The 27874-nt window shown below is 52.4% G+C and overlaps 2 protein-coding genes across 3 annotated transcripts; both read right to left on the reverse strand.

The window, feature by feature from the left end:
* Nucleotides 1-37: 37 nt before the first annotated feature.
* COG1 (component of oligomeric golgi complex 1) lies at nucleotides 38-12009 on the reverse strand. The gene is made up of 14 exons (XM_081162790.1): nucleotides 11657-12009; nucleotides 8913-9154; nucleotides 8590-8771; nucleotides 8278-8448; nucleotides 6664-6820; nucleotides 5930-6140; nucleotides 4645-5436; nucleotides 3966-4112; nucleotides 3348-3509; nucleotides 2466-2590; nucleotides 1907-2015; nucleotides 1421-1530; nucleotides 1264-1342; nucleotides 38-223 (listed from the first exon to the last, which is right to left on the reverse strand). Exons 1-14 carry the CDS (start codon nucleotides 11969-11971, stop codon nucleotides 89-91), a joined length of 2937 nt encoding a protein of 978 aa, XP_081018916.1. The 5' UTR covers nucleotides 11972-12009; the 3' UTR covers nucleotides 38-88.
* Nucleotides 12010-18012: 6003 nt separating this feature from the next.
* SSTR2 (somatostatin receptor 2) lies at nucleotides 18013-26663 on the reverse strand. Of its 2 annotated transcripts, XR_014000583.1 has the most exons (4): nucleotides 26412-26663; nucleotides 21592-22675; nucleotides 20789-21092; nucleotides 18013-18475 (listed from the first exon to the last, which is right to left on the reverse strand). XR_014000583.1 is itself a non-coding variant. In XM_081162806.1 (2 exons), exons 1-2 carry the CDS (start codon nucleotides 22582-22584, stop codon nucleotides 21087-21089), a joined length of 999 nt encoding a protein of 332 aa, XP_081018932.1. In that variant the 5' UTR covers nucleotides 22585-22647; the 3' UTR covers nucleotides 20608-21086. The 2 variants fall into 2 exon arrangements, 1 of the variants encoding a protein (XP_081018932.1); XM_081162806.1 differs by lacking the exons at nucleotides 18013-18475; nucleotides 26412-26663 and having other exon boundaries at nucleotides 20608-21092; nucleotides 21592-22647.
* Between the last annotated feature and the right edge of the window lie 1211 nt (nucleotides 26664-27874).

The raw sequence follows: 27874 nt of genomic DNA on the forward strand, positions 1-27874 counted from the left end.
AGATTGGCATGGCTTAGAAACAACGAGCAGAGACACCTTTCGTAGAAATGACAGTAGTATTTATTCAGAGTGATGGCTACATCCCATGTCACTTAGTCATACTAGAGAGCCAGCCAAGTTTGAATAATGAAGGTGTAGCTGAGTCTTCCTCACTGACGAGCTGTCTGAATGAGGAGCCGGGATGCATCGGGTCATCTGCTCTCGAGAGTGCTGGGGGGACGACCTGCCGTTGCATGGAGAGGAAAGTGCCTTAGAGTCTACCCAGATCCTCCTGCCTGCCCACCCTCCACTCCACCCTGCTCCACTCGGAATGCACACAGCACACAGCAGATCTGAGAAGCACGGATAGCTCTAGTTCAGGGGATCTGAAAAGGATATGGGGACAACTAAAATTTTCAGATGGAACTATTGTAGGAAAAGGGTAAATATGTACCTCCTTTCCATGGGTTTTCCTCTACTATGGACAGAATTTAAAGGTCAGTTACTTGAAGTAGAAATTTAGAATTGCGGGGGAAGTTACTGCACAGGCCAATGCTTAAGGGGTGGATGGTTTGTGCAGGAACTTTTTTTTTTTTTACTACCATCTCCAAGTTTTAAAACCAGATGTTTGACAAGGATTTTGGATCTTCATGGGTTTGATGGCAGGGAATATGGAAAGGACTCATTACTAATATTTAGTCTAGCAATAAAGCAAACAACTCAATGCTGTAAGAAGCCAGCATCTGAGCTTTCAAACACACATGTAATACAACACAATGCAGAAATACCCAGGACTCCTGCAGGCTAATGGATGGCAGCCGACTGAAACAAAAGGTGCATTAACAAGAAAACTTAAAACTCCAAAAAGCAAATTTCCTTTTATTTACTACCCAACGAAAGGAAATGGAAGATGAAACCATCACCAAAACAAATCCATTTTTTTCCAAATAAGTATAACAACAGTGCTGGGTTAGCAGTTCACTCTCTTATCCTACAAAACCCAAGAATAACCTCCATCCTATCCTGTGTATTTTCTACAGCCTTGGCAGCCTGAGACCCGTTTCTATTACGAGGCTACTTGATAGTGTAAATGGGCATCTTAAACCTCCTATCAGCTCAAGCTAGTAAAACCTTGTACTTCTATATTGCACCACCATTAAAAGCAGCATTAGTGCATTTTGTCACCATTCAGTTCTTTATTGATTCTTTAAGGGGAGCTGACTGTGTGGTTTGGTGGGAGATGGGACAGGATCAATAGGGATGAACCTCGATTTCTGCACTGACCTGCGCTTTTGATTCGATGCTCCTGCTGGTTGATCTGGCCTTTCGAGTGCTTGTCATGCTCAGTGGAAGAAGTCCAAACCTCCAAGACAAGATGAGCGGATTTCAGTAGCATGAACAGGAAGCTGTGGGGCCCAGCAGAGCCTCATAGACTCGTTACCTGATCTGACTCGATGCCAGCGGCAGTATGTTGTGGGGTTCCTGGGAGTTGAATGTACTGCTCCTGGGGGTGAACTGATTCTCTGTGCCAGTAACCAATCCAAATAGAACCTGACAGATGAAAAGGGGGCACAAAAACATGCTGGGTTTTTACTGGCCAGTTAAAATCACTCCTGTTAGTAATCAGTCACTGCTGTCTCTGTTTCTAACCACCCTTTTGGGGAATGTTCTTTTCAGTGTGTTAATGCTTAAAAATTACCACCCGTCAGAATCTCAGTCACATGGCTCTTTTATTTTATTCCTCTTTCTAAAACCCAAATAATCCCTATCTACAACTAAAGGGGTCAGATCACAGTTGTCTCAGCAAGATCTCACCTAATCCAATTTCAATCTTTATAACTAAACTCAGCTATTTGTGCCCCCCCCCCCCCCCCCCCCCCGAGCTTTAGTGCTGGAGCGGGTTTGGGGCTCACAGGCCGGGACCTACGGCAGTCCGCTGCACCAGGCGGCTGAGGTTGCTGTTGAGGTGTGGTGTGAAGACGTCCAGGTCGAAGGGGTCAATGAGGGCTTCCAAACAGTCGGCCACTTTCTCAATTCTGAGAACAGGGTTAGGATGGTTATTCCCCACACGTTAGGACAGAAACCCACCTTCCGGTATTCGTGCTAGAGAAATCCCAGAACGATTTATTCTCAATTGCTGGCTTAGAACCACGTGTTACTGATCATCCTATTAATAATCCTCAAGAGGTTTAAGCTGATGTGATGTCTAAGTCAAGTCCATTCTTTGCCCTTGTTTTTAAGGAGGGCACTCGAGGCTCAAGTTCTACCCAACAGCTGGTAGGCTGACTCAGGAAAGAAGGAGATTCCACTTACTGTGCCTGAGTGCGGAATCTATCCAGCAGGTGGTCCTTGTTTATCTGGCTGGTAATAGGAGCACTTACTGTTTAAAACAAGCACAGCTACTGTGCAGTGGGGCCAACTGGCAGCTCCCAGAACGGGCTACGTGCACTAGGAAGAGGCCATACTGGGAGCCGGGGCGAGGGTACCTGGAGTCCTGCTTGCGACCACCTTTCACCTCTTCACCTTTGGCGGTCAGCACGATGTTGAGGTAACGCAGGTCGTAGAGCAGCTGCAGTGCCCGGTTCTGGGTCATTGGAAACGCGCCTTCTTTCTGCAAACGAATCCCCGTCCCCGCCCATTAAGGGAGATGACATAAGAGCATAATAAGCAGCTTCATGGGTTGGTTGAATCACAGCTATTTCAGAAGCAGACCCTTTTTACACTCAAGGTCAGCTGCATCTCACAACAATAGGTTAGAAACTTGGTCTTAATACTAAAAACCCCAACAGCAGGGAGCAGGGAAAGGTTTGGGTGCTGGAGACGGTCACTTAAAGGGAAAAGCGCTTCCTGCGGGAAGGAGAGGCGCTGTGGGGAAGCTGGGGAGGGGAGGCTTGTCTGGATTCCCAATTCGAGAGGTGGGCCTGTCTTAATGTTACTGACGAAATGGGACTGTAGAGCAGAAAGCTTCACAGACAGGAGTGGAGGGTGGGGAGACAGGACTCTTGATGAGGACCTCGTGTGCCCGGGCTATGCTTTGTAATCCTTCCAACTTCCTCACAGCCCCCAGGAGTTTAGTTTAAGTGGCCACATTTGATCCTGAGGAAACATATTAATGATTTGCCCCAAGCTGGGCGAGTGGGGTGAGTGGCTGGGCCGGTCAGGAAGGGTCTTGTTACTCCGAGGCTTTCATTCGCCCACTGTACTGACTGCTTTTTCTGAAGACCTGCCTGACCCCTGAGAATGGGTGTAATTACTAGATAGCCTGGCTCAATGACCCTTGACACCGGACTCCTTGAAGTGCACTGCCCAGACCCAAGACAAAGCTCCGGTTCATTTCCATTCTAAACAGAGAAACGTCAAACACCTACCTTCATCTGTTTTTCCCCTGAGAGCTGCTCATAGGCAGCAACTACTTGAGCCAGACAGCTTTTCAGCATTTCCTGCAGCGTCACCTTGGGCAAGGCGTGGCCTCCGACCTGGTTAATTTCCTGGCACAAGCTAAATAGGAAGGACTGTACATACCAGGACGGCTAGAAGAACAAAGGAGTGTCCAGTCACCAACAAGTACCAATTAAATGTGATGCAGTAAACACGGGCCCATTTATCCTGGCTTCACGCCAAGACCTTGACCTCTTCAATCAGCCTCTCTTTCAGACCAGTGAACAGATGAGTGACATTTGCTGTCGTTCCCTCGGTGGTCTGGGGCTGACCTGGCTGGTGGCACTGCTTTACATTGCTGTTCTCACTTTACGGTAAGTGGTTCTCTAATTAGCACAGAGCCCGTGCTACGAAAGAGAATCATTAACTGGCTTCTCTGCAGTCTATTTACTTGGCCCCATGGCCACTCTGCCTCCCCCACCTGTAGAAAGTTATAAATATTACTTGTGGCTCTTCCTCAGCGGCTGTCAGTTAATGTTTTTCTAAAATCTTTCTCCTTTCCCTAGAGCATGTTTCCAGCCCCGGCTCTGACTGTGGCGCTGACTTACCTGGATAGGGAGTCGGATCTTGGATGTGATGCTGCTACCAGACTCCGCTTCCTCCTGAATTTCCAGCTCATCCCAGCTGGTGGCTGTGGCCAGGACCGAGCCAGCATCATCTAAAAGTAATGACTGGGCGAATCCATGAGCCAACACCTGGTGATAAAAGGCAAATACCCATAGAGGCCAGTCAGATCCTGTAGAGTTTGTTTCAAACTCTAATCTTGAAACCAGCTTCTGCTGTTTAGGTCACATGTAGGATGGCCAGTGGCAAACGTCATTCTTCTCTTGTCTAATTTCTGATATTAGCAATGGGCATTTTGTTGCTAATTGCTCTACAAATGTCAGCTCTTAAGACCCCCGTAGAGACTATAGGGAATATGATATTTAGGTTGAAGAGCAGGAAATACAGACCCTTGTCCAGAGAGAGAGTCTTTCTCATCAAATGGAAGGAAAAAAAATCCAGGGTTTCTGTCTATAAAATCTAGGCTAAAGGCGAATGGAAGAGTTTTGATATTTGCTCTACGTGGCAGAGATAAGTGAAAGTAAGTAACTGTGTGAAGTAAGAATTGTTATTCCCTTATTACTAAGAGATCTTATCAAGGTTGGCAAAACTGGACTCTAATAAAAGGGAGACAGAGTGAGGATGAGCTAGTGAGCACAGAAAGAATGCATCGATGTCCCTCACCTGCACCACTGCCGAGCTCCAGACCCGGTAGCCCATCACGCTCTGCTGGAGGAGGAGCTCCTTCACTTCCTGCCACTGGGTCTGCATAGGTAGGACTTTCTCAGTTTTCCCCTTTCCCTGTTTTTTCAGAGCCCTAGAATCCCTTGCTGGTTTCTCGGAACTCCCAGATTTTCCCAGGATGCACTGCTTCAGGTGAGGACACAGTTCTCCCAGGGACTGGCAGAGTCTGGCCATGAAAAGGACTGCATGCAGCTTGACACGGCTGAGGGCGTCCTGTTGGCCTTGCACAGCCTCCTCGATGCTCTGCAGCTCCTCCCGGACACAGTCAGTGATGTGCTTGATGCAGGCCACAGAGTGAGTCCGAAGCATCTCCTGCACGGTCCCGGCATCTGCATACCTGTCAAAGGCGCAGTTCTTGGCTTGCCCAGGGGAGACGTCCTTGGTCAGTGCCGGGTCGTCAGAGGGAAGGTAAGCCAGGAGGTCATCCAATTTCACCTTCAGTTTAGCATCTAGGGCAGCACAGAAGTTCTGGACACAAGGGCTGACAGCCTGAGCTTTCATGGAGAGCCCACTGCTGGCTAACTGGCCCCGGTTTGCCACGTTGACCCAGGCAGCATCAGGAGGCAGGTCGCTGGGACTCTCGGACCAGAGGAAGAGAGACATGTTATACTCAAAGTGGATGTGCTTGTTGGACATGGACTTGCTGGAGCTGCTTTCCAGCTCCTGCAACGCGGACATGAGGAGCTGTCTGGAGCTGGTGGAGATGGAGTCGAAGCCCTCTTTGGTCAGCGTCTAAAACAGAATGAGAAGAGTTCTAATCACAATTCCATTCAGAAACCTCAGAATAAGAGCAGCAAGTAGCGTCTACCCCAGCATTCAGAAGGTTCTCCACCAGGCTCAGAAAGAGGACATGGCGATGGCAGAGGGCAGTCATTACTGATGGACATGGACATGCCCCCGATCACCTGCCAGAAGCCCAGGCTCTTTCAGCACCAAAGTCTGGATCTCGGCTCATATCCAGAAGAGACCCCCTGGAAGGCATTCATGGGACTCCCTAGAGTGAGACCCCCTGGAAGGCATGCATGGGATTCCCTGGAGTGAGACCCCCTAGAAGGCATGCATGGGACTCTGGAGTGAGACCCCCCTGAAAGGCATGCATGGGAACCCCTGGAGTAAGTCAGCAGGGAAAAAATACACTTAGGAGTGACAGGAGTCAACCCAGTCAGTCAAAGATCACATAAAGATTGGCCATAAAACTGACGGACCATGTGACTGCCCATGGTACCTGTAAACGGTCCAGGAACAGCTGCCGCATCAGATCCTCCCATAGCAACAGTGGCTTCTCCAGGAGCCGCCGGCATATCACGTCCCAGCTGTGGCTGGCAGACTCACTGGTAAGCAGTTCCCACACGGCGTCCCGGATCCCCGCCAGGCCTTTCATGCTCTTTACGAACATGAGCAGGCTGGTGATCCCATTTTTAATGTCTTCCTTGCACCTGCAATAAAATCACTGTCCTTGGGCCTTGTTAAATTCATGGTCCCACGCCTTGATTAAGAAAGAGAGCAGGCCTCCATTTGCAAAACTCTTATCTGGGTCCCAAAATATAAAAACACTTATCTCAGGGCAGTTAGAAATATGTATAAACACAGGATTCGGGGCAGAGAGCCTGTGGCCCTCTCACCAAGCCTACCCCGAGAGCCCCATAGAATGGCCTCAAAAACCAATGCACCCAATAAAAGTTTGGGAGCGGCAGAACTCTTACATAAAGAGAACATAAAATCTTCTACATAGTGTTTTGAAAGATAAATTCCTCCTTTTTTCCCCACAATGGAGGCTACCCGGCTATGAAGGTGGTGACAGGCGGCTGAGTGAGGAGCCGACGTGACCTCTTGGGCGCCATGCAGAGCATCATTCAGGTCAGGCTTGTCCCTTGTTCATCACTGGCCCTTGTATGGCCACACACGAGGCTGCCTGGTTGGTGCCCACCAGCCTCAGGAAGGCTCCGTCTGGCTACTCACATGTGGATCCATTTCTGCAGCGTGTCAGTCAGGTGCCCCTGGCTGATGGGATGTGCGAGGGTGCGGAGAGCTGGCCGGAACGTGACAATGGATGCTGGCAGGTGCCTGAACCAGCTGCAGAGCTTCATCTCTTCCTGCAGAACGCCAGCTCCCCTTTCTAAAGAGAAGGCCAAGTGAGAGGGAATCGGGCCATCCTCTGAATAGCATATTAAAAAACGGACCTAGAAGGAATATCCAAAGATCCTCTAGTCTTCCCCGGGGAGGGCAGACTGGAACCCTGAAAAGGGGGGGAAAAGAAAGTACGGAATTTGCACAGGGCCTTCATCATCAGGGAGCTGGCAGCTTCCCTCCAAGTCTGGTCATCCTGTCGGCTGAGAAGGCAGCGAGGGAAGCGAGGAAAGGAATCAGAGAGAGAAAGGAGGACTGGGTGTTGTGTAGTCCTTGACATTTGCAAAGTAAAACTTTAGTTGTCAAAAAAGGTGACACTTCCTGTCTCTCACCATCCCACCTCCCTTGAGGATCTAAGGGAAGAACTGGTGGCCACTCATCCAGATCAGTGAGTTGTTGTAGCTCTTCAGAGGTGACCTCTCCAGAAGGGCACAGGCCCACACTGTGCAATGCCGGGAGGCCCGCTCACTGTGCACAATCACCCTCTGGAGCTTGAAACAGGTCCTCCTGAGGTCCCCTGTACTTGTTTTCCAATGCCATGACAAATTAGCCAATAATCACCTGTCACAGGAGGGGAAATGTGCAAACACAGATACATGGAGGGAGACCAAAGCATAAGGAAGTGGTGCCCCAGCTGAGAGACAGAGTAGCCAGAAACGAAACCAGCTAGTACACCACTGAAAAGGACCTCACGGCTGTCACCACATTCTGCTTGTTTCTCTTCCACCTTTGGCTGTCTCCTCCGTCTGACCTTTGAGTTCTACAGTTTCCTAAGTCATCCTCTCTTCTTACTGATGATGTCACCCATCCCCCCATGGCTTCAAACAACAGCCACATGCAGAGAGTCACAGATATGTGTCTCCAGCCAGACCCCTCATAGCTCTGTTCCTGAGCCACAATCGCCAGCCCACTCACATTCCCATCCAAGGTGTCAGTCGTCCCCAGCACAGTATTTTCAAGAGTGAACTAATCATCAACACTTTTAGACAAGCTCTTTTTCTAGTAAACTCAAAGACACCTCCCTTCCACACCATGCACAGCCAATCCCTCACCAGATCATCTCCTCCTAAACATATCTGAGTTGTCCAGTTAGCTCTATCTGTACTGCCCCATCATCTGTCACCTGGGTTGCAATGACAGCCTCCTCAGTAAGCTCTCAGCATCCACTCCAGCCTCATGGGGATCCACTGCCACATAAAAGCCAAATGCATTTAATTCCAATTGGGAGAAATTTTACCAATATCGACATTAAACAGCTATGTGTGTATCTGAGCTCAAAACCTGCCTCTACCTATAGACTGTGACCTTTACAAAGGTGGGGTCCATATTTGTCCAGTTCACTGCTGTATCGACAGAGAGCCTAGCATAATAGCTGTCAGATGGTAGATGCTCAATAAACATCAGCTGAATGAACTAGAAAATAAAAAAGGTTGGCTAAGAGCTCACCAGTAGGATGCTGGCCAGTGATGGTCTCCAGAGTTGAGAAGAGCAAGCCACATGGCAGGGATGGATCTGGCAGGAGACCTTCTGGTAAAGTGTAGAAAAGAGCATGAGCTTGGTTCAAAGTGGTGGCCAGCAACTCCACTAATGAGCAAATCTGAGCCTTGATACCAGCACCTACGAGAAGAGACCATCCTTTTAAATCATTTCCTTTAGAAAAGTTAAAAACACAAAACACTGGATGCTTCAGTCTCCCACAGCCCAACTGTCTCCGTTCCTATGTTTATGGACCAAGTTTTGGAAAGAAGCCACACCTACCATGGTGCGGCTGGTTGAGAAGTTTCTGAATAGCTGCTTTTCTGGCCAACAGGAAGTCTGCCAGGGCTTGGCGAGGAGAACTCTCTTCTAGGAGCATTATAGAGCACAGGGCCTCAGCTACAGCTTGGTCCGACACGGCCTGGCATTTGAGCAGCATCTTGCTCTCGTGCAGAATGGTTGACCTAGGAAGATGACAAAGGTCACCAGGGAATTTTTCATTTTGGGAGAAGAGCCCTGGTGCATCAGGAAAGAAGACATCCTCCATAAAACTAGAGTGGTGAAGCCGGGCCCCCACCAGAGGTCCCCACGCTGGGCCCGCTCACCGGAAGTGGCTGGCCGCGGCCACCTGCCGGACGAGGATGGGGAATCGGGAGAGGACGGGGCTGTTCCGGGGGCCAGAGGAGTCCAGCTGGAGCAGGCTGTGCAGGTGGCAGCAGAGCAGGTACAGCTGTGTGGCACGGAGGTACTGAGAGGCCTCCATCGAGCTCCAGATCTTCTCAGGAATTTCTAGGAGGAGTTTGATCTGGGCGGCCATGCTGTAGAACTTCTCCCGGGATGGTTGTGGCTGCGGGAAGGGCGCAGGAGTCAGAAGAACAGGCAAAAGCCAGGGCAGTGCTGGGCTGGCTAAGTTGTCGGGCATTTTAGGGTTCAGAGCTTTCATCAAGCCTGATTCAGTGCCGCTCGGCAAGGCATCAAAGCGCGGTGCAGTGGAATTACTGGAGTCGGAGTGCTGTGCAGTCCCACCCGTGTCGTGCATCTTTGCTCAGTACCAAGGAGAGGCAGACTTACTCTGGCCATCTCAGTCTAGGTATCAGTGATCCTTGTGATGTCTCAATGGCACGGAGCCCTACGGACGCCCCCCAAGTGAGCCTTCCCCTTCCTTTTTCAGATGGTAAGCCTCCCTACACTCTCTCCTGCTCCTTCGAGTGCACCATGGACTTCCTGGCTGGCGTTCTTCCCAGCCCTCCACCAGCTCTCCCCCTGGCTCAGTCCTCCTGCCTCCACTCCTCTCAGTCTGTCCTGAGACTTCAGGAGTCTCTTCCCTCAGGCATCGCCTCTAAGCAGACCACTATTAGCACATCTTTATCTTTGGTCCTCCCCACTCCCCTGAATCCCAGTCCAGCCCTTTGTGCTGCTGCCTGGTGTCACTACCATTCCATAACCAGTACACTTAAAGCTGAACTCATTCCTCTAACAGAAATCTTAGCCACAGCCTCTGTATCTGTCTTAGCATATACCACCACCCTGCTGCTAAATCCCAGGAGGGTCATGTCCTTCTGATGGGGTCTCGTGGTATCCCTGTACCCGTGTTTCTGTTACACTTCCATGACTCTGCTACACTTAGATTAACCCACATTTAGATTAACCCAAACACATTTCGCTTGTGCTGTGTTCGTTCACTACTCCCTCCAATCTGTCCTTGTCTCTTGATGTCAAGTTTACCTTCGTCAGTGGCCACTTAGATACTATTTTTGCTTAGTTCTCAAAGGCTCCTCGCTGCTTAGTATCATCAGCCTGGTGGCCAAGGGGTTCCTGTCCTGCACTACTTTCTCTCAGGGGCCCTTGAATCCATTGGTCATGTGTGGGGCAGAGGGGCGATTTCATCTCCCAGGGAACATTTGGCAGTATCTGGAGACATTTCTGATTATCACAGTGGGGGTGACGGGAGGGTGCTACTGGCATCTAGTAGATGGAGGCCAGAGATAACTTCTAAACATCCTGCAGTGCACAGGACAGCTGCTCCCACAAAGAGTGACCCAGCCCCAAATGTCAACAGCACCAAGGGTGAGGAACCCTGCTTCCATCAAAATGGTCACGTTTTTAATTGCCTTTATATATTTCAGACCCACATTCCAAGTCATCTGTCCTTCCGGCCCCTCTTTACTGACAAGGAAGGACCCAGGTCTGAAGCGACTTCCTTCAGAATTCTATGGCAAACGCGCACAATTATTACGGGAACCAATCACCATGACCCTAAAATACTGTCTACTGCTATTGTAAATTATTTCCATTTTTCTTACCAACTTTCCGTGGATTTAATACCTCGACCCGATTACTGGGGGACTTCTGTTTCCTTGTGCACTCAAAGTTTTGTGGGTTTATTATAAGGCAGCTCAAACAACTATCAAAATAAATACCTTTCTCAAAGCAGGCATAGGACGGGTTGGTTTACTAATAAACGTGATTCGGTGGCTGCAAAGGCCGCCCCGTGGGGGGACGTGTACCCACCGCACAGCTTTCAGGGGGCGGAGGGCGCGCCTTTAAAAAAGGAGCCATTTCCAACCTTCCACGGCTCTGCTGCGCCAGCCGGGCCCACTGACCCGAATTCCTCCAAAACCCGGGCTGTAGGAAACGCTTCCAAGATGCAGCTAACCGGTCCTTTCGCAGTGCCTCTCGGCAGGCATGTCGCGGAAGGCTCTCCTCCCAGGCGGCTCAGAGCAAACGCCCCGTTTCCCTCACCCTTCACCCTTCGTGCCATTCCGCCCCTAAGTCACCCGCCAGGAAGCGGACCGCTGCCCCAGCGCTGCCCCAGGGCGGCGTCCTTCCCCTCAGGCCTGGGGGGGGCACTTAGGGGAACCTGGCAGTGATCCCCTTGGCTCTCTAACGGGGAAATGTTCTGCTGGCCGATCCTCCAGCAGCCGGCGGAATGGCTGCTTGGGATCGTGGACGTTATTCCTGGGGTTGGGGTGAGGATGAACGACGGGGGGCCGCGTCGACAGGAAGGAGAAGCCGGTTCTAACGGTAACGTGAGGAAGGGGCTGGCAAGCGGGCGTGAGCGGCGCGGCGCCGTCGGACGAGGGAGACCCCTGGCGTTTTCCTTAACGCGGGACGCAAGCGCCCGGGAGCCCAGGAGCGAGGAGGGGGGACCCGTCCTGGAAGGCGGGCGGCTCCCGGAGGAGAGGCCGAAGGAGGGTCAGCAGCGGCGGGCGAACTGCCGGCCGCGCTCCCGGAGCGGAGGAGGCCCCAGGCGGCCGCAGGCTCCTCCCGAGGCAGGTGAGGCTGCGGCCCGGGCGGGCCGGGCCCGCGGGAGCGGCGGGGCTGGGGCGGGCCCGGGGCTCGGACTGACCTGCAGGCCCCGCGGCGGCCGGGGCGCGGCCGAGCCCGCCTGGCGGAGCCGCGCGCAGTACTGGTCCGTGGCCTGCACGGCGTCCACCAGCCCCTCGGCGCAGCGGCGCATCTCGCCGATGGTGTCGGCCGCCTCGATCAGGTCGCGGTACCGCTCGCCCACCATCTGCCGCAGCTCCTCTTTCTTGTGCTCAATCTCGGCCCGAACCTGGCGCTCCAGCCCTCGGATCTCCTCCGCTCCGTGCGTCTCGAAAAGCGCCGCGGGGTCGCGCAGATCCAGCCGCTTGAGCGCGGCGGAGGTGGCCGTGGCCGCCATGCTGGACCCGTCAGCCGCCCCACAGGTCACTTCCGCCCGGCCGCCCCGCCGGGGCCGCCATCTTGGTTGGGGGCGGAAGTTATTTCTGCCCCGGCCGAGAGCCAGGCTCTTTCCCGCAGGCTCTGGAGGGCAGAGGCTTTTTTAAAAAAGGAAGACCAGGCGGTTACGTTAGGTCGCTGAGGCTGGCAGGCTGTCTGGGGGCCCAGCCGCTCGGGGATCTGAAGCCCTTCCCAGCGCAGGCGGAGTTAATTATCGTGATGAAGCCCCCGCCATCTGAATTGTAGCGTCTCGGAATGCTCGTGTTCCTCTGGGCCCATCAGGACCCCGGACAGGGGTCTTCCCCTGGCGGGGAGGCGGCGGCACAGTCGGTCGGTCCCCTTTCCCCGCGAGTCCCGCAGCCGCCCCGCGTCCTGGGCCGGCCGGGAGCCCGGGGCGCCCGGAGCCGAGCGCCGGCGCTGGGCCGCGGCCCGAGGACAACTTCACCCCGCTGCCTGCTGGCCCCTCTGCGGCGTCTTTGTCCTTCGGTATTTCCCGTGGTCCTGGGCCTAAGGCAGTGCTAGGAAAAGAGAAGTGTGAGCCCGTTGTGTTTTTTTTTTGGAAAGAGTAACTTCACAGGCGCTCTGACCCGGGACGGAGCCCAGGGACAGGGGCGAGTGTGCGCCCGTTTGGCTTGTTTTTCTTGCTTTTCTCTCGTTTTCGTTTTGGTTTCAAACCAGTGTTTTGCCACCGAAGATGTTTTCCCTGATATAGGCTTAAATCGGCACCAGCCCTGGAAGGAGGGCAGTGGGAGAGAGGAAAGGCCACCATCCTGAGAAAATAGTGCCCGAGGGGTGACGCCTGACGCTGGCTCAGTAATAAGATTTGGAGAGTGTGGCCTGTTTCTTCCAGGTATTTCCAAGACACTTCATTTAAAAAACCATTTGTTGACGATTTCATACCCATACTAATGTAGAGAGAGGGGTATCATGTGCCCATCAGCTAGGGGTGATAGCTCGAGGTCAGTCTTATCTATTTTGCAGCCCACTTTTCTTTTTTAAAATATCTTTATTGATTTTAGAGAGAGGAAAGGAGAGGAAGAGAGAGATAGAAACATCAATGATGAGTCATTGATCGACTGCCTCCTTTACACCCCTGACTGGGGATCGAGCCTGCAACCAGGGCATGTGCCCTGACCGGGAATCGAACCCCAGTCTCCTAGGTCGATGCTCAGCCGCTGAGCCACGACTGGCCTGGCCCTATGGGTTTGTTTAAGGTGGCTTGCACTTGTGCACACGCCTGTCATTGCAGGTGTGTAGAGAAGAGGCCGGCTTGCCGGCCCGCTGACGTCTCCACTGTGGGGCGTGTTTGAAGGCGGCGCTTTCCCTAACCTTTCTCCCCGCCTCCCCGGCCAAGTTCACCTGGCTGCCCTGTAGATGCCACTGTTGCTCTTCTGCCTGCAGAACCCAGCACCTAACACGCTGTTCCCAAGGCTTCTTGCTGGGGCTCTGGGAGAACACCAGCGGCTGGAGGAAACGTGGCTATGACTCTTGACTCCCCTGTCTCCTTTCTGATCCCCCCTGCATGGAGCAGCAGCCCCTTCCTCTTCTGCCTTCTGCTTTCTCGCCCTGTCAGAACCAGGATCAGGCACAGAGCTCAGCTTTGGCAGCTGGACCGGGCGCTGTGCTGGGGACAGAGGGGCAGAGATGAGAACTCAAGTCTTTTTCTCTCAGGGTGACATGTGAGTAAAGGGCCCTTCCTAGTTTTGCCGCCATCATTTTGTTTTGGTTTAGGGATGAGTGTGTGGTGACTCTCGATGTCAAGTTTTCTCCTTTTCGCCTTAAATCTGGCCGGATGACTCTATGGCTCCGTCTCCCGTTGAGCCTCGCATTCCCCATGGCTTCGGCTCTCACTGGGCTCTCGCAACATCGCCCGCTCCCTGGCCTCTGGGCTCTAGGGCTGGGCAAGGCGCCCGCCTTTACCTAGTCCCTGGCATGTCCTTGCTCTGCTGTTCCCTTCCGCCTCCCCACACGTCTGTCCGCAGCGCCCTCGTCACATTCGTGCCCACTGAGCCCCTTGGAGCGTGCCATCTGTTTCCAGCGGGCCAAGAGCGACACAGATGGCTACAGGCCCGGGATAACGGCCTGACCTTCTCCCTCTGCTTAGCACCAGGACCCAGGCCAACCACCGTCTCACACTGGAGGAAGAACAAAGAGCTCAGCAATCTGTACTGAGCTAAGTTTCTAGAATGCTTTGGCAAGACGAGGCTCCGTGTAGGGAGGGGAGAAGTTATATCCTGGCCCCTTCTGGTGGAGAGCAAAGTGTAGCAAGGCTTTGCCGAGAAGGACAGTGCTCTAGCCAGGGAGGAACGCTCCGTGTAGACAGAGCCGGTAGCACCTTCTCGGGCAGGCATGCTGCATTTGCTCTTCTGCGCGGGACCTGCTTTCCTCTGGCATCGTGAGGTCGGTTTTGATAGTGCCAGCTACACTTGCCACTATGGCAGGATTGGGAGCCATGGTTTATTATTAGCCAATTTGGAAAATAGTCAGTTGCTTAACAACCAAAAAGTTTCTGATCTTCTTTTGCTGTGATTGAGACTGAAGGGAGCCCGGCTAGTGTGGCTCAGTGGTTGAGCATCAGCCCAGGAACCAAGAGGTCGCCGGTTTGATTCCTGGTCAGAGCACATGCCTCCATTGTGGGCTTGATCCCACCCAGTAGGGGGCGTGCAGGAGGCAGCTGATCGATGATGTTTCTCTCATCATTGATGTTTCTATCTCTCTATCCCTCTCCCTTCCTCTATCTCTAAAAATCAATAAAAACATTAAAAAAAAAAAGGTAAGGGGAACCTAACATTTATTGGACACCTCTATACGTCTGACAGTGTGATCAGTTATTGGATATTTTCTTTTCTCCAATCTTGACACAATTGCATGAGGTCTGTGGGGCCCACGGGGTCATGCCTGCTTTGCAGAGAAGGAGGCGTGGGCTCAGAGCTGTCAGGCACTGGCTTGAGGTCCCACATCCCACAGGTAGAAGTGCTGTGTGGCAAAGGTGCGGGTTCTGGGCAAGAGATGCAAGTATGCTCCACCTGCCTCAGTTTCCTCACCTGTAGATGGGGGTCACAGCAGTACCTGCTTCATCGAGCTCCTGTGGGAATTAAAACGAGAGGATGCACATGTAGAATGCCCCAGACAGGTACATTGTGAGCACTCAAAACACACGCCAATTTTCAGATTTCAGCTATCAAATTTGTAGTTAAGGTTCCGTTTTAAGCAGCTGGGCATTTCTGTTATGTTTTGCTTCTGAGTGAAAGGTAGACAAGAAGATGACAGGAGTCGTTTTCTTTGACCTGATTGTAAAACTCGATGTTTTTCTCTGACTGGTCCTGCTGTCAGCCAGACCTCACCTGTCTGTGGCATTTTCAGAGCCCCTGTTCGTCATCTGCTTTACAGTGACTTAGCCATGCTACTTGAACTAGGTTACGAAGCAGGGAAGAAGGCAGGCAGCGCCATTCAAAATCAGCCCGTGGACTAAACGGAACTTGCCAGTGGCTGCCGATTTTTAAGCTTATTTTTTCCTCTTGCTACCAAACCAATCAACCAATGAAGACAGACATCTAGAAGACATTTTGTAGGGCCTAGAGTTTTATAACAAGTTATAAAATTCTCAAGTTTCCAGGGGTCACGTCACCTTGGACTCTGGCCCGTTTTCCCCAACACGTGGTGTCTTTTCCAGAGGCGGATGGGGACACAGGTAGCTGACTAATGAACAGACTGCAGCCCGAGTCCCTTCCATTGAGTGTACAGCTTCACTTGAAGGTGGTTTATAAAACGGCACTTGCCAAAAACAAACACGTCACCGAAAAGTAATGTTTGCTTTTTGAGTCCAAGTATTTTTGCACTCAATTATAACAGCAAAGACAGAGGTGCACTTACTCGACAGAGAAACACACAGACACGAAGGCAGTCGCAGCTCATCTGAACGGAAAGCAGTTCTAGCTTTCGTTTTCTATACACTGGACACGCAGGCATGACATGTGACAAGAGTAACCACATTGACAATACCATGAGAATAAGAACATCAAGCTTAAGTGCACACGGATTCTCGACATATTAAAACCATCAATCACATCTCGTAATTGACACTTTTTGCGTTGGGGCTGCTGAAGGCGTGTGGATGTCCCTGGTTCCCTGGCGCCCACAGAGCTCCGAGGAGCCTTCAGAGGCGGGCGGAGAGGAGCCCAAAGGCTCCCATGTCGTGATCACCACAACCTTCAGGAAGGGTCAGGGGTGTGGGCACGGGGACGGGTGAAATGCCACGAGAGACTGTGTGTGTGTGTGTGTGTGTGTGTGTGTGTGTACGTGCGTGTGAGTGTGCGGAGTTTTTAGTCCCCTTTGATAATGATTGATGCACTGTTTGTAAAAACCCGCTGTTGTTTATTGGTGAGTGACAGCCCGAGAGTGATGGGGAGATTATGAAGCCACGGGTAAGTACTCTCTAGCAAAAATGCACCGTAGATGTGAAACCATCTCTGAACGCTCCAGTCAACTGCATGCGCTGCGCGCTCTGCCCTCTCCTACTGAGACGGCTCTCAGTCTCCTGGAAACTCGAGTGGAGACTTCCCGGAGAAGAGGCTTCAGGGGAGTCGAAGTGTCCGCTGTCTCCTTTGTTCACTGTAAAAGGCGAGCTGGGCCCGTGGTGCTGCTTTGTGTGGCTGGGCGGCCGATTTCCTCCTGCAAACGGACGCAAGCCGGTCTTCATGCGCGGCCCGTTCTAACCAGGAGCCTCTCGCTGGGAGCTGTGTATGAAACTCCTGGCCGAGGCCGGGCAGTGGCCCGCAGGAGGAAGAGACGGGGCAAACAATGGCACCTGGCTCTGGGTCGCCCACCGCAAGATGACAGGCCTCTCCTGACCGTTTCCTTCACCATTGGTTCCCAGCCTGATTTTATGAAAACCAAGAGTCCCTTTCCATTGTTTAAAGGTAGGCATTGTGGAATTCTCACAAAGAGAAGGCATTTTTGAAAATTTTAAATTTTAACTGTAAATACGAGAGAACCTGTTTTGAAAGATCAAGGGTATCGTTAAAGAGAGCAGACTCTGCCTGGCCTGTGTGGCCCAGTGGATTGAGCGTCATCTCACATACTAAGAAGTCGCTGGTTTGATTCTGAGATCTCTTCTTTGTAAGGACCTGGGACAACCACGTCCCCTTCTGCTTCAGGGCTAATCCAGTCTTACTCAGTGGTCCACAGCATGCCTCTCTGCTCAGAGACCAGTGCTGCCAAGACCTCTACTGCTCAAGACACTGGACACCCCAGGCACTGAGTAACTGGAGCTGCTGGGCGGTGGGAAGCTATTTCTTCCAAGTGGGCCTTGCATCAGGCTCCTCAATAGACTTTGCTCAAAGGACAGGGCAACCTGATCTCTCAGCACTGTGTTCCTTTCTGCTTCTAGTCCTCTTAATAGGATCAGGATTGGAAGTAAGCCACCCCTCCCAACCCGACACCAACATCCTGGCATCGAGGTCTTCTCCCCCTGATCTGGCCCTTTAATAATGCCGGGAAAGAAGAGAGATGAAAAAAATTGAGCCTCTCCCCTTCTCCGTATAGCCTCCCTCTCCTCCCACCTGAAGCTGAGTCTCGTGTTCAAAGTCTTTGTGCACCGGGAGGCCGACATCACCGAGCTTGTGGTGAAGCCACAGGGTTTTGTTTTATGAGGCTATACTCACTTTTAATCTTGGGAAAATCAGTGATGCTTTATTTCAGCCCTGCTAAGTCTTGGTTAATACTTTGCTCTGGTTTTAGGCACAGGCCATGTGTCTAAAGCAGGACTGTGTGATCCTGGATTTGGTCACTGCTGTGTTGAAGGAAAGGGTGGGCAGCCCTTGAAAGTGGTGGTGGAGGTGGGAGGCGTGGAAGCCTGTCCTCCATCTATCATTCTCAACCCTAATGGTCTGCAGACTCAGGTAACAGAGCTACCGAAGCTCTCAGCCGTGAGTAGAATACGGTCCCCGGTGCCTACTTTCTAGATGAGCTGCGAGGAAAAAAACAGAGACTCTGCCCATGGGAGTGTTTTCAGAAATTTACTTATCAGAAGCCCAACAGCCACTTAGGTAAAAGTTTCCTCTAATAGAACATCTGATAGGAAATTCTGGCAAAACATGGATTAGACAAGGGACTGAGGGTAAGTCGTTACAAGCTCAGATGCTTGGCTGGCCATCTACTGGGATTCCTGTGATGATGCGCTTCTGACGCGCTATTGGACCGTTCCCGTCGCATACGGAAACCGATGATTCTCTGGCCATCTTTCGTCACCAGGCCAAGGTCATTTCTGCCTTCCATTGTAACTCGACTGTCTCGATTGAACAGGCACATGTGGAGCTGACTGGGGACATGTGTCCGGACAGCCATTTACTTCCCATCTCTCACCGGCCAGACCGTCCACTTTCCCGCACGGCGCTCCGATCTAGGGCGGCTGCTGCCGAAAGCTGCGGCCGGCCCTGGGCGGCCCGTCCACCAGCCCACGTTTTCTCTGCAGAGCATTTGTGATAGACACATAAGCCCATGCAAAAAGGAAAAGAAGCCAATTATAGGGTGAGACTGGAGGGGAAGCTGTTACACAAAAAACTCTTTCCCCTCCCCCTGTCCCTCCCCCTGCCCCTCCCTCTCCCCCTCCCATGGCTGCTGCTGCTCCATAGAAACAAGCAAAGATTTCAAATGAAATGCGTTAAACCCGACTTTACCGTTATTATAACATGAGACTTTCCAGGGTCTTCGAAGAAACGCTGATTTTTACTTAGGAAAGCGATTCCAAGGGAGCAAGAATGGGTAGAGAGAATCTCAAGGCAGATGGGTTAATCCCATAACACGCAGCCCTGCAATCAAACTGCCCCCAAGGAAGGCAGGGTCCAGAGCAGCACCCAGAGCCTCGAGATGAGACGTGTGCCCCGCATGTGGGGAGTGCTCAAGGGCAGAACTGTCCCTAAGGCTGAAGACGCGGCCTCTGCCACTGAGGCTAACCACCCATCAGATTTGGCCAGGGTGAAGCGGTGTTCCCCACCGCCTGAGATCTCTCTGCCAAGGATGAGTTGCTCCCCGGTTGTTTTCTTTTATCCCAAAGAGGAAACCACATTATAAATGAAATGTGAACACAGTGTTAACTTCAAAAATTAATCTTAGCCTTCACTCGGCATTTAATTATCAAGATGAAGCTGCTGGAAGCTGGGAGAAAAAAAGCAATGCACCCCATTGACGTTAGGGACCCGGATCACTCGGGTTGCGCAAGCTGCCCATGGGAGCTGATTAAACCGAGTGGGTTTAGTGGGAAAGGCATCGGGAGCGGGGATGGGACATTGTGGCCCGTGTGGAATGATGCTGGCTTGTGTTCAGTACCACAGGGAGTTCAGGAATATTGGACATGGGGCTGAAACCTTGGTGGGGTTCACGCCATAGCTTGGGGCAACCTAAGAAGTCACAGGGAAAAGGACACTGGGTGCTGAAAGGACACTGTGTTTTCTTCCTTTGCTTGTTTTTATAAAGAAGAAAAGGGAGGAGGGAGGAGGGGGGAGAAGGCGGAGAGAGAGAGGAAGGAGGAGGAGGGGGGAGGAGGGAGGAGGTCACTCTCCACTAATCGGGCTGCTAGGAAAAGCCGAGCTGAACTTGTCGCTGCCTTCGCTTGAGTAACGGTGTGGGATTTTACTGCGTGGAAATCTGCGTAGCAACTTTCCCTATAGTCTCATCTCATAATGATCTCTTTTTATTTTTACATGGGTTTATCTATCATAAATCTTACGGAACATGTTTTTCTAGGCCACAGTAAGTACTCTGGGGAATGAGGTGGCATGAGTAATAGGGACAGCTGGAATCAAGGCAGCGCATGAACAGCGACAGTCACAGGTGGAGCTCTCCGACATTCCCTCGGTTGCACAGCCCTCGCAGAGAAAGGGAGAGCTCGTTTTCTAAATAGGGTGCAGTCTGCATGTGTGACACCAGGAGGGAGGTTTTCCTCTAAACCCAGAGGTGATGGCACCCTGACAAACACCCGAGTGTGTATTCCTTCATCCCCTGGAAATTGGGACCAGCCCCTGAAATGGGCATTGTTTCAGCTCTTATCACATGTACAGGAGCCCAGCTACAATGTCAGGGACAAAGCCACTGATGGTGCGAGGTGTCTGTCTGTGATGGTGTGTGAGGAATACCTGAGCCTGTGACATTGAAGGTCAGGCGCCTAATGTGTGCGCGGTAGGTGAGGAAGGTGACAGCCATGCCTGTGAGGAGGGGGCTCCCTCGGGCCCTCACACCTGCACACCCTGCAGCACTGCCCGTTTATGGGCCCGTGGGTGTCCTCGGGTCCTTAGTATGCGCTGGGATTTTCTTAGCGCCCAGCTTTGTATCGAGTCCTTTAAAAAAGCTCCTCTGAGGAGTTGAATTACATTTCCATCTCCTTTTATTAGTAAGCCACGTCTGGCATAAAAAAAAACAAAACAAAACCCACAATTTCATGGTTTCTTATAAAGATGTAGTTTTGCTTCGTTCTTATTTCTTTTCATGGTGGAGAGAATGAAACTCTTTCCCCATAAGAATTACGGTCTATTTTTTGCCTTTCATGTTAGTGATCCCCACCCCTCCTTTTCCTTGGCCCCCTAAGAAGAATTTAAGCAATTTGACAAGAAAAAACTTCACAGTCTTTTAACAAAGCAGGTCTTGTCTATAAATGCAGTGATTGATGACCATAAGCGTTAGGTCCTTTGAGGTCAGTGAATAATTCTTTGATTCTATCTAAGAGGAAGAAACACATGAAGTTACGTTCTGGGTCCTCAGCTATCTTCTCCCTGCCCCTTCTTACCTGGATATAGCGTCTGAAATGGATGAAGCAAATGCCCACGGGCAGCGTAGGTGTGTGAGGCTGAGGCTTATACAATTTAAGAACAAGAATAGAAAAATATCTTCCTTTTATAACTTTTTACAAAAACACGTGGCCGTGTGACCGCACCGCCCAAGCCAGCGAGATAGATCCCTGAAGCTTAAACTCTGTCGGCTCCATGGACAGTCCGTGGCTGCGGGTTCCGTGTCGTCGTAAGTGTCCACCTGCACTGTCCACACGTAAACTCGGTACTTGTGTCTTTGAACACAGGAAATGTGGGTCATGACTGTACAGGGGCCAGATAGGAATATACAAGTATAAATGTAAGAACACCAGATTACATATTGGGTCAAACACACACACACAGATACAGTTTGCTATCTTGGTTGAGCGTCAGCATTTCAAAGGCGTGATCACCTCTTTTCCAGACTTTAAATTGTCTGCCTGCCTTGAAATGCTCACTTTAAGAGGGAGTTGATCAATTTAATACAAATCATTCACTCAGGCAAGCTGACTCATACACTGTTCTCTGAACTGGACTCATGCTGGACAATTCCCTATTCTAGAAGCCAGGTGTGATGGGTGGGGGGCGGGGGGGAGAAAGGAAGTGGATGGGGGTAAGGGGCACATCGCCAGTTGGCAGAGCTTGGCGATATATTTCAGGCAGTTCAGATACTGGTCTGGAGGTCTCCATTGAGGAGGGTTCTCTGGGTCTCTGTGGTCTCGTTCAGTCGGGATTTGTCCTGCTTACTGTCACTCCGTTCCCCATCATCTGTGCCGCTCACCTTGACCAAGCAGAGGACATTCTGGAAGCTCTTCTTGAAGTTGTCGGACAGAAAGGCATACAGGATGGGATTGGCACAGCTGTTAGCGTAGGTGAGGATCACAACAAAGTCGAACATGCCTTTGAGGGCTGGAGTGGGATTGATGGCCACAGAGACCGAGGAGACATTGAATATGTAGAAAGGGAGCCAGCAGAAAATGAAGACGGCCACCACTATGGACACCATCCGGGTGACCTTCTTCTCTGACTTTTTCCTCTTGGAGGAACCCACTCGGATTCCAGAGGACTTCACCTTGATGATAATGAACAGGTAGCAGAGACAAATGATGGTGAGGGGCACCAGGAACCCCAAGATGAAGGCGTAGATGATGAAGCCTGTGTACCATGCCCCAGATTCACCTGGCCAGTTAATGGTGCAGCTGCTTCTGCCCCACTGGTTGCTGCGAAGCCCCGCATAGATCATGATAGGCAAGATGACCAGCAGAGAGACTCCCCACACAGCCACGTTGATCATCTTGGCTGTCCAGGGTCTCCTCCACTTGGCCGACTTGATGGGGTGGACCACAGCCAGGTATCTGTCAATGCTCATGACTGTCAAGCAGAAAATGCTGGTAAACTGATTGATGCCATCCACAGTCATGACCACCCGGCAAATGGCCTTGCCAAAGGGCCAGTGGACCAGAGCCACCTGCATGGCCAAGAAGGGCAGACCCAGCATGAAGAGCTCGTCTGCGATGGCCAGGTTGAGGATGTAAATGTTGGTGATGGTCTTCATCTTGGCATAGCGGAGGATGACATAAATGACAAGCGTGTTGCCGCACAACCCAATGATGCAGACCACAAAATAGATGAACGTGAGGACCACATTGCTGGTCAGGTCATAGTATGGCTCTGTCTGGTTTGAGATGTTGGCCACTGCCACTGAGCCGTTGAGTTCGAATGGAGCGGAAAGCAATGGTTGGCTGCAATTGAGTAGCTCATACGCCGTCTCCATGGCTGCCTTGGGGTTTTAGGCTAGTTCCAACCGGCCAAAGATCTTATTCTCACCTTAATGGGTCCTGGAGGCCAAGGATCCACTGGGACATCTGCAGGGAAAAAAGGAAGACCAGCTCCTCAGTCAGAGGCTAAACTCTCACCAGCTGTCGGTGTTCCTGGTTTCCCCTCTCGGACACGCTCTTCATCTGAGAAGCATGTTATCTTCCACATCAACGTGGAGCTACCAGCCCATTCTCACCAGTGTGCGGGACGTTGGGATTGTTTTTCCAACAGTGGGGAGGAGTTTGGGTTAAGCCATCATCGTTTATCTTGTCAGCTTTGGTGACGCACTTGTGGGGGATGACTGTGGCTGCAAAAGAAATATACTTTGATCCCTAAGAAGTTGACTGGTCCGTTCTTGGCCTTTCCCCGTGAGGAAATCTATGCTGACCTGCTGACTTATTTGGAGTTTTTCCATTCTGAAAACTCAGTGGTGGAAAAATCCCAGACTTTAGAGGTAAAACAAACCAGGGTTCCACCACAGAGCCCGTGTGACCCTGTGCCCTGCACTTAACTGCGTTGACTCTCATTTGTTAAAATGGGGACATCATGAAGGTTAAATGAGGAAATGTACGTGAAAACGCCTAGTATCTTGCTGGGTTCACAGCCGGAACTCTGTAAATGTCTTTCCCCCATTTTTCCTCTGCTATCTCATTTATCTCTAATTTATTGAAATCTGCCTCCAGAATGAACCAATTTATAGTCTTAAGTGTAAAAAAACCCAAACCACCCAAATCTGGCTTGCTTTCATTTTTACAACGTATGCTTCAGTTTATTTTTGTTTCCCCAGTACCCTATGCTTGAGCTCCTTATGCCTGGGAGAGCTCTTTCCTAAAATCCCTCAACAGAATACTCCAGAATGCTTGTCTTCTAACGCCCCAGAGAATTTGCCTGCAATCCCCTGATTAAGGCCAAAAAACAGGAGCCAGGTTCATTCGCAGACGGGAAGAGAAGGTTCCAAACACAAATGTAGCTCATTCACACCCCCTTGATCTTCCCAACCACTCTCAGAGGTGGGGACATTTGTCTCCATTTTACAGGTGAGGAAGCCGAGGCTTAGAGAGTTTAAGTCACTTGCTCCCATAATTGGTGGGGCTGGGATCTGAACACGGGATACCCACATCTTCTGCACTTTTTACAGCATCACATCTGCTTGCTCAGTGGGCTGGAAAACTAGCAGCTGCTAATGGGGCTTTGGTTTGAAGCAGCTGACTCCTCTTTTACCTCCAAGCTGAGAAAATATAACTATCGGCTTGGCCTAGGGTATCTAACAATAGCTCTGCACGTAATTCAACGATTTACCTAGTCATTCACAAACCATCACTGGGGGCGTCTCTATCCTGGACACCAGGAATGAACAAGACGTGGCTGGTGCCCTGTGGGAGGTGATCAGTTAGGAGGGGAGACGGGCCAGGAAGCCAGCTCACATAGGGCGTGACCTGCACTGCGCTGTGAACCAAGGACTGAAGAGTGCCTTTGGCTCCTGGGGGACCCCGAGGGGGCTTCCTAAGGGGAGTGCTTGAGCTGGGTCTTGACTATATGTAGAGTGAAGCAAAGAGGGCAGGGACAGTGGTGAAAGGATGGCGTTGTTTAGCACTGAGTGGGATTAATGCACTTGGCGACACATTTCCCTTGAGCAGAGCACTTTTTCTGGTGCCTGAGTGAAGTCTGAAGATTGCTCCCATAAGCTTGGAGAGACTCCTGATAGGTTAAAGGGGACTTAGCCAGCAACATGTACTTGAACCTCCTGCACCTTTGCCTCGGATTGGTTGTGCAATCCAGGCGCATTGCTTCTCTGTTCCGTGCTAATTTCCCCACCACACAACTGCCTGTAAAGTGCGGTCTGGGCTTTGGGCTGACCTTTCTGCAAAGTTCTTTGGGGGACCTTGGATTTAATGTATGTATTGAGTAAAAAGCATAAATTAGCAGCTATTAAAAACGGAAGCTGTAAAGAAACCATTTTTTATATATCCCTAGATTAACGGGTCATTTCCACTGTCATTCCTAACCATCTTATCAGTTACTTTAGTTCCACAGACCCAGAAGCCTACTTAAGGCCCCTGCATTGAAGTGTAATTAGTCATTGGCATTCCAGGGTCCCATCTGTGTGATATGCCAGGTCACACCCCGATGTCTGGGTAAGACTGAAGACCTCTGGGCTGCAGAAGCTCTGTCTAGTGCTTTGGGGATAGAGATGCTGATGGTGCAGACACGCGAGGGAGGGTTGAGTGCTGTTCTCCAGCCCCGACTCTTGTCTTTTTGGCTGGAGTCTCACTCAGTATGGTGTCAGGTTTTTTTTTCTGAAATAGGCTGAGAAGTAGCATTTCTCCACTTTTGAGTGAGAGAGAGCAATGGACAGGGTTCAGAGCTTGGTGAAGGTGGCAGAGACAGTAAGGCGGGGAGCCAGTGCAGAGTGGGAGGGCTCCTTCAAGGAAGAAATGAATTTAAATCACAGCGAATCTTACTTCATCGACAATAAGGTCGCTGCCTACAGTGACTTCCGCTTAGTGAAAGTGGAATCCAATGCCATGCAGTCAGTACTTGTTGGATTGTGGTTAAAATGAAAGGCATGAAAGGCACAGGAAGTTTGATTTGTGGGTTTTTAAAAATTTTTCCAGCTTCAGAATTGTTAGATACTGGCCATGGCTGTATCTGACACCGAGTCCTGGCTGTGTTGGAGAGGAGCTTTAGAACTCAGGCATCTCCTCCCTGGGGGAGGCTGTGGTTACCAGCCTAAGAACTGCCTGTTGGGATGGAGACTAGCGTGGGTGGGGGCTGGTGACCCTAAATTCTACAGTGCTTCGGTTTTTCCTTTCTCCCCAACACCATTTCTTCATTCAGCCCCCACCCCTTGGGGCCTGCCTAGTGGATCTCGGGCTGGCTGGGGCTGAGCCTCCCTGGCGGGGAGAGACCACAGCCAAGTGCCTGCCGCCTCCGCTGGAGCGTCTAGGGAAAGCCAGGCGGCGCTGGCCGAGGGGCATGCGGGAGAGGCGAGTCTCCGAAAGCCCAGAAAAAGCATTCTTCTGGCCATCCCACCCGCTGACCCTCAGGACCAAGGGTTTCCTAAAGGGTTCCCTGCTATGTCCAGGAGGACACGGGTCAGGTGGAAGATGGTCATGCCAGCACCCCCAGTCCCTGTCCACCAAGAGTGGTCCAGGCGGCAGAGGAGGCTGCCGCTTGGGGACTTGACAGGCACACTGTCCTGTCCACCTGAGCACCAGGGAAAGGACCCTGGACCATTAGGGGTGCGTCTGCCAGGCCAGGAGAGGAGCAACAGAGAGGAGCCCCTTTCTTCTCTGCTCCCCCGCCTGCCCCGCAGAGGCTCTGATCTCGGATGCGCGCCACAGGAGCCCTGGCAGTGCCTCCCGCCCCCGGCTGCCCGCTTGCTCTCCTTTTAAAGGCGGCTGGGAGAGAAGTTGTCCGGGTCGCAGCCACCGCCAGGACACTGGGCTGGGGTCTGCACTAGGGCGCACCCCGCGCTCCCCGGCATGCGGCTGTGCGGACACACGGGTTCCGGCACTCAGGACCCACACAGCCCGCCCCCCTTCGTGCCGGGACCCTCGCAGTCGTTCATTCCCACCAAAAGCACCCCTAAATGGGCACAAGGGCGGGGGACCACGCACTGGGACCTGCACTCTGGCTCATCTAGGCGCACAGCACCGTGGCGCGCAGATGCGCTCGGGTGCCCCGGCGCACAGTGCCTCTCCCTCCCTCCCCTTCTGTGACACACACACACACACACACACACACACACACACACACACCCACACCCACACACCCCCTCACCTTTGCCTTTCCGCTGCAATCTGCTAGCTGGGCTCGCTGGCACCCAGCGGCTGTCCCCGACCCAGCCGGGCGCGCAGCGGCTCGGCGGGCACCCCTCGCGCTGGGCGTCCCCACCCGGCGCCGCGGACAGCAATCGGGGCGCGTTGCCTGCGCGCCGACCCCGCCGCCGACCGAGGCTCCGGGCGGGCGGCTGCGTCGCCGGGACTGGCCCGGAGGAGCGCGAGCCCCTCGGCACATTCCCCACGCCCCCCCGTTACGTCACCGCAGCTTTGCTCCGCCCGCCGGTCCTGCGGGAGGACGGGGGCGAGCCGAGCGGGGATCCTGCCGGGGGCTGCGGGCTGCGGGCACAGCTCACACGCACGGGGCGGGGACCTCCGTGCGGGGCGGGGGGGAGGTCCAGCCACTTGGGCCCGCCCCCCCAAGGCTCCTGGCAGGGACACGCACCGCCGACCCTCCGATGTCACAGAATCGGTCCTGTTTCACTGACCAGCACGTTCCGGGCGGCTGGAGGGGCGGCTGGGGGGTACCCCAGAGTCGCTTTGGGCTCTCTCAGTCTGACAGGTTTGCAGAACTGTGTCTACTGAGGGTCATCCCTGGGCACCGGGCACAAGGCCAGGGGAAGGGCAGGGAGGAAATGGGTCCAGGGTGGGGTGGGGGAGCCCTTCTCTGTGAAGTGACCGGGGAACCTCCTCTGCACTGTGTGTGAGCCCCCACCCGGGTTCCAAAGTTCAGTTCCAGGAGCAGACAGAGGCTCAGACTCATGGGGACTGTCCCAGCTTCACGCAGGGTGGAGGCGAGGCGCAGCGGCCGCAGGGCCAGTCCCCTTCCTTAGCCAGCCCGTGGGCACCTGCTGGTCCCAGCCAGCACAGCCTCTCCTCCCTCCTGCTGCGAGGGAGCAAAGGGAAGCCAGCAAGAAGTGGGAGTTGTGTCGCAGCAAGTTGCAGCTGTTTATTTTTTGACTGCGATGATTCAGCCTCTGTTCCAATAGTTAATAAGTCAAAATCAATCCCACAGCCTCTCCTTCCCTACCTTCCTCCAAGGACACACACACACACACACACACACACACGCCTGAGTGCACTTGTAGACCATGGGAAACAGGATACAAAGGCCAGTTTTCTCTGTGGGCTGAGCTGCCTTTGACTGCCCATCCTATTATCTGATTTCCAATTCGCCAGTGAAAAGTCAAAGTCCCAGGCTTTTTAGCAGGTAGGGTGAGCACTAGAGATGGGTGAGTGACTGGGGGAGGGAACCACCAGGTAAGGTAGCAGTCAGCTGGGCCAGACTGCGTCTTGGGGTCCCCGTGCGAGGGTGGAAATCAGGCGTTTTCATTGGCTTGTTCTCTGAGGTGTTGGTCATGATGGGGCTTGAATCTGTCGTCCTGGATCTCCAGGGCTAGAGCGAAGTTGAGCTGTTGATGGTCTCATGTCCCAGCCCATCTGGGAGCCAGCTTCTCTTTAGAC

Source organism: Miniopterus schreibersii, assembly GCF_964146895.1.
Source record: "Miniopterus schreibersii genome assembly, chromosome: 16".
In the NCBI taxonomy this organism is placed as follows: domain Eukaryota; kingdom Metazoa; phylum Chordata; class Mammalia; order Chiroptera; family Miniopteridae; genus Miniopterus; species Miniopterus schreibersii.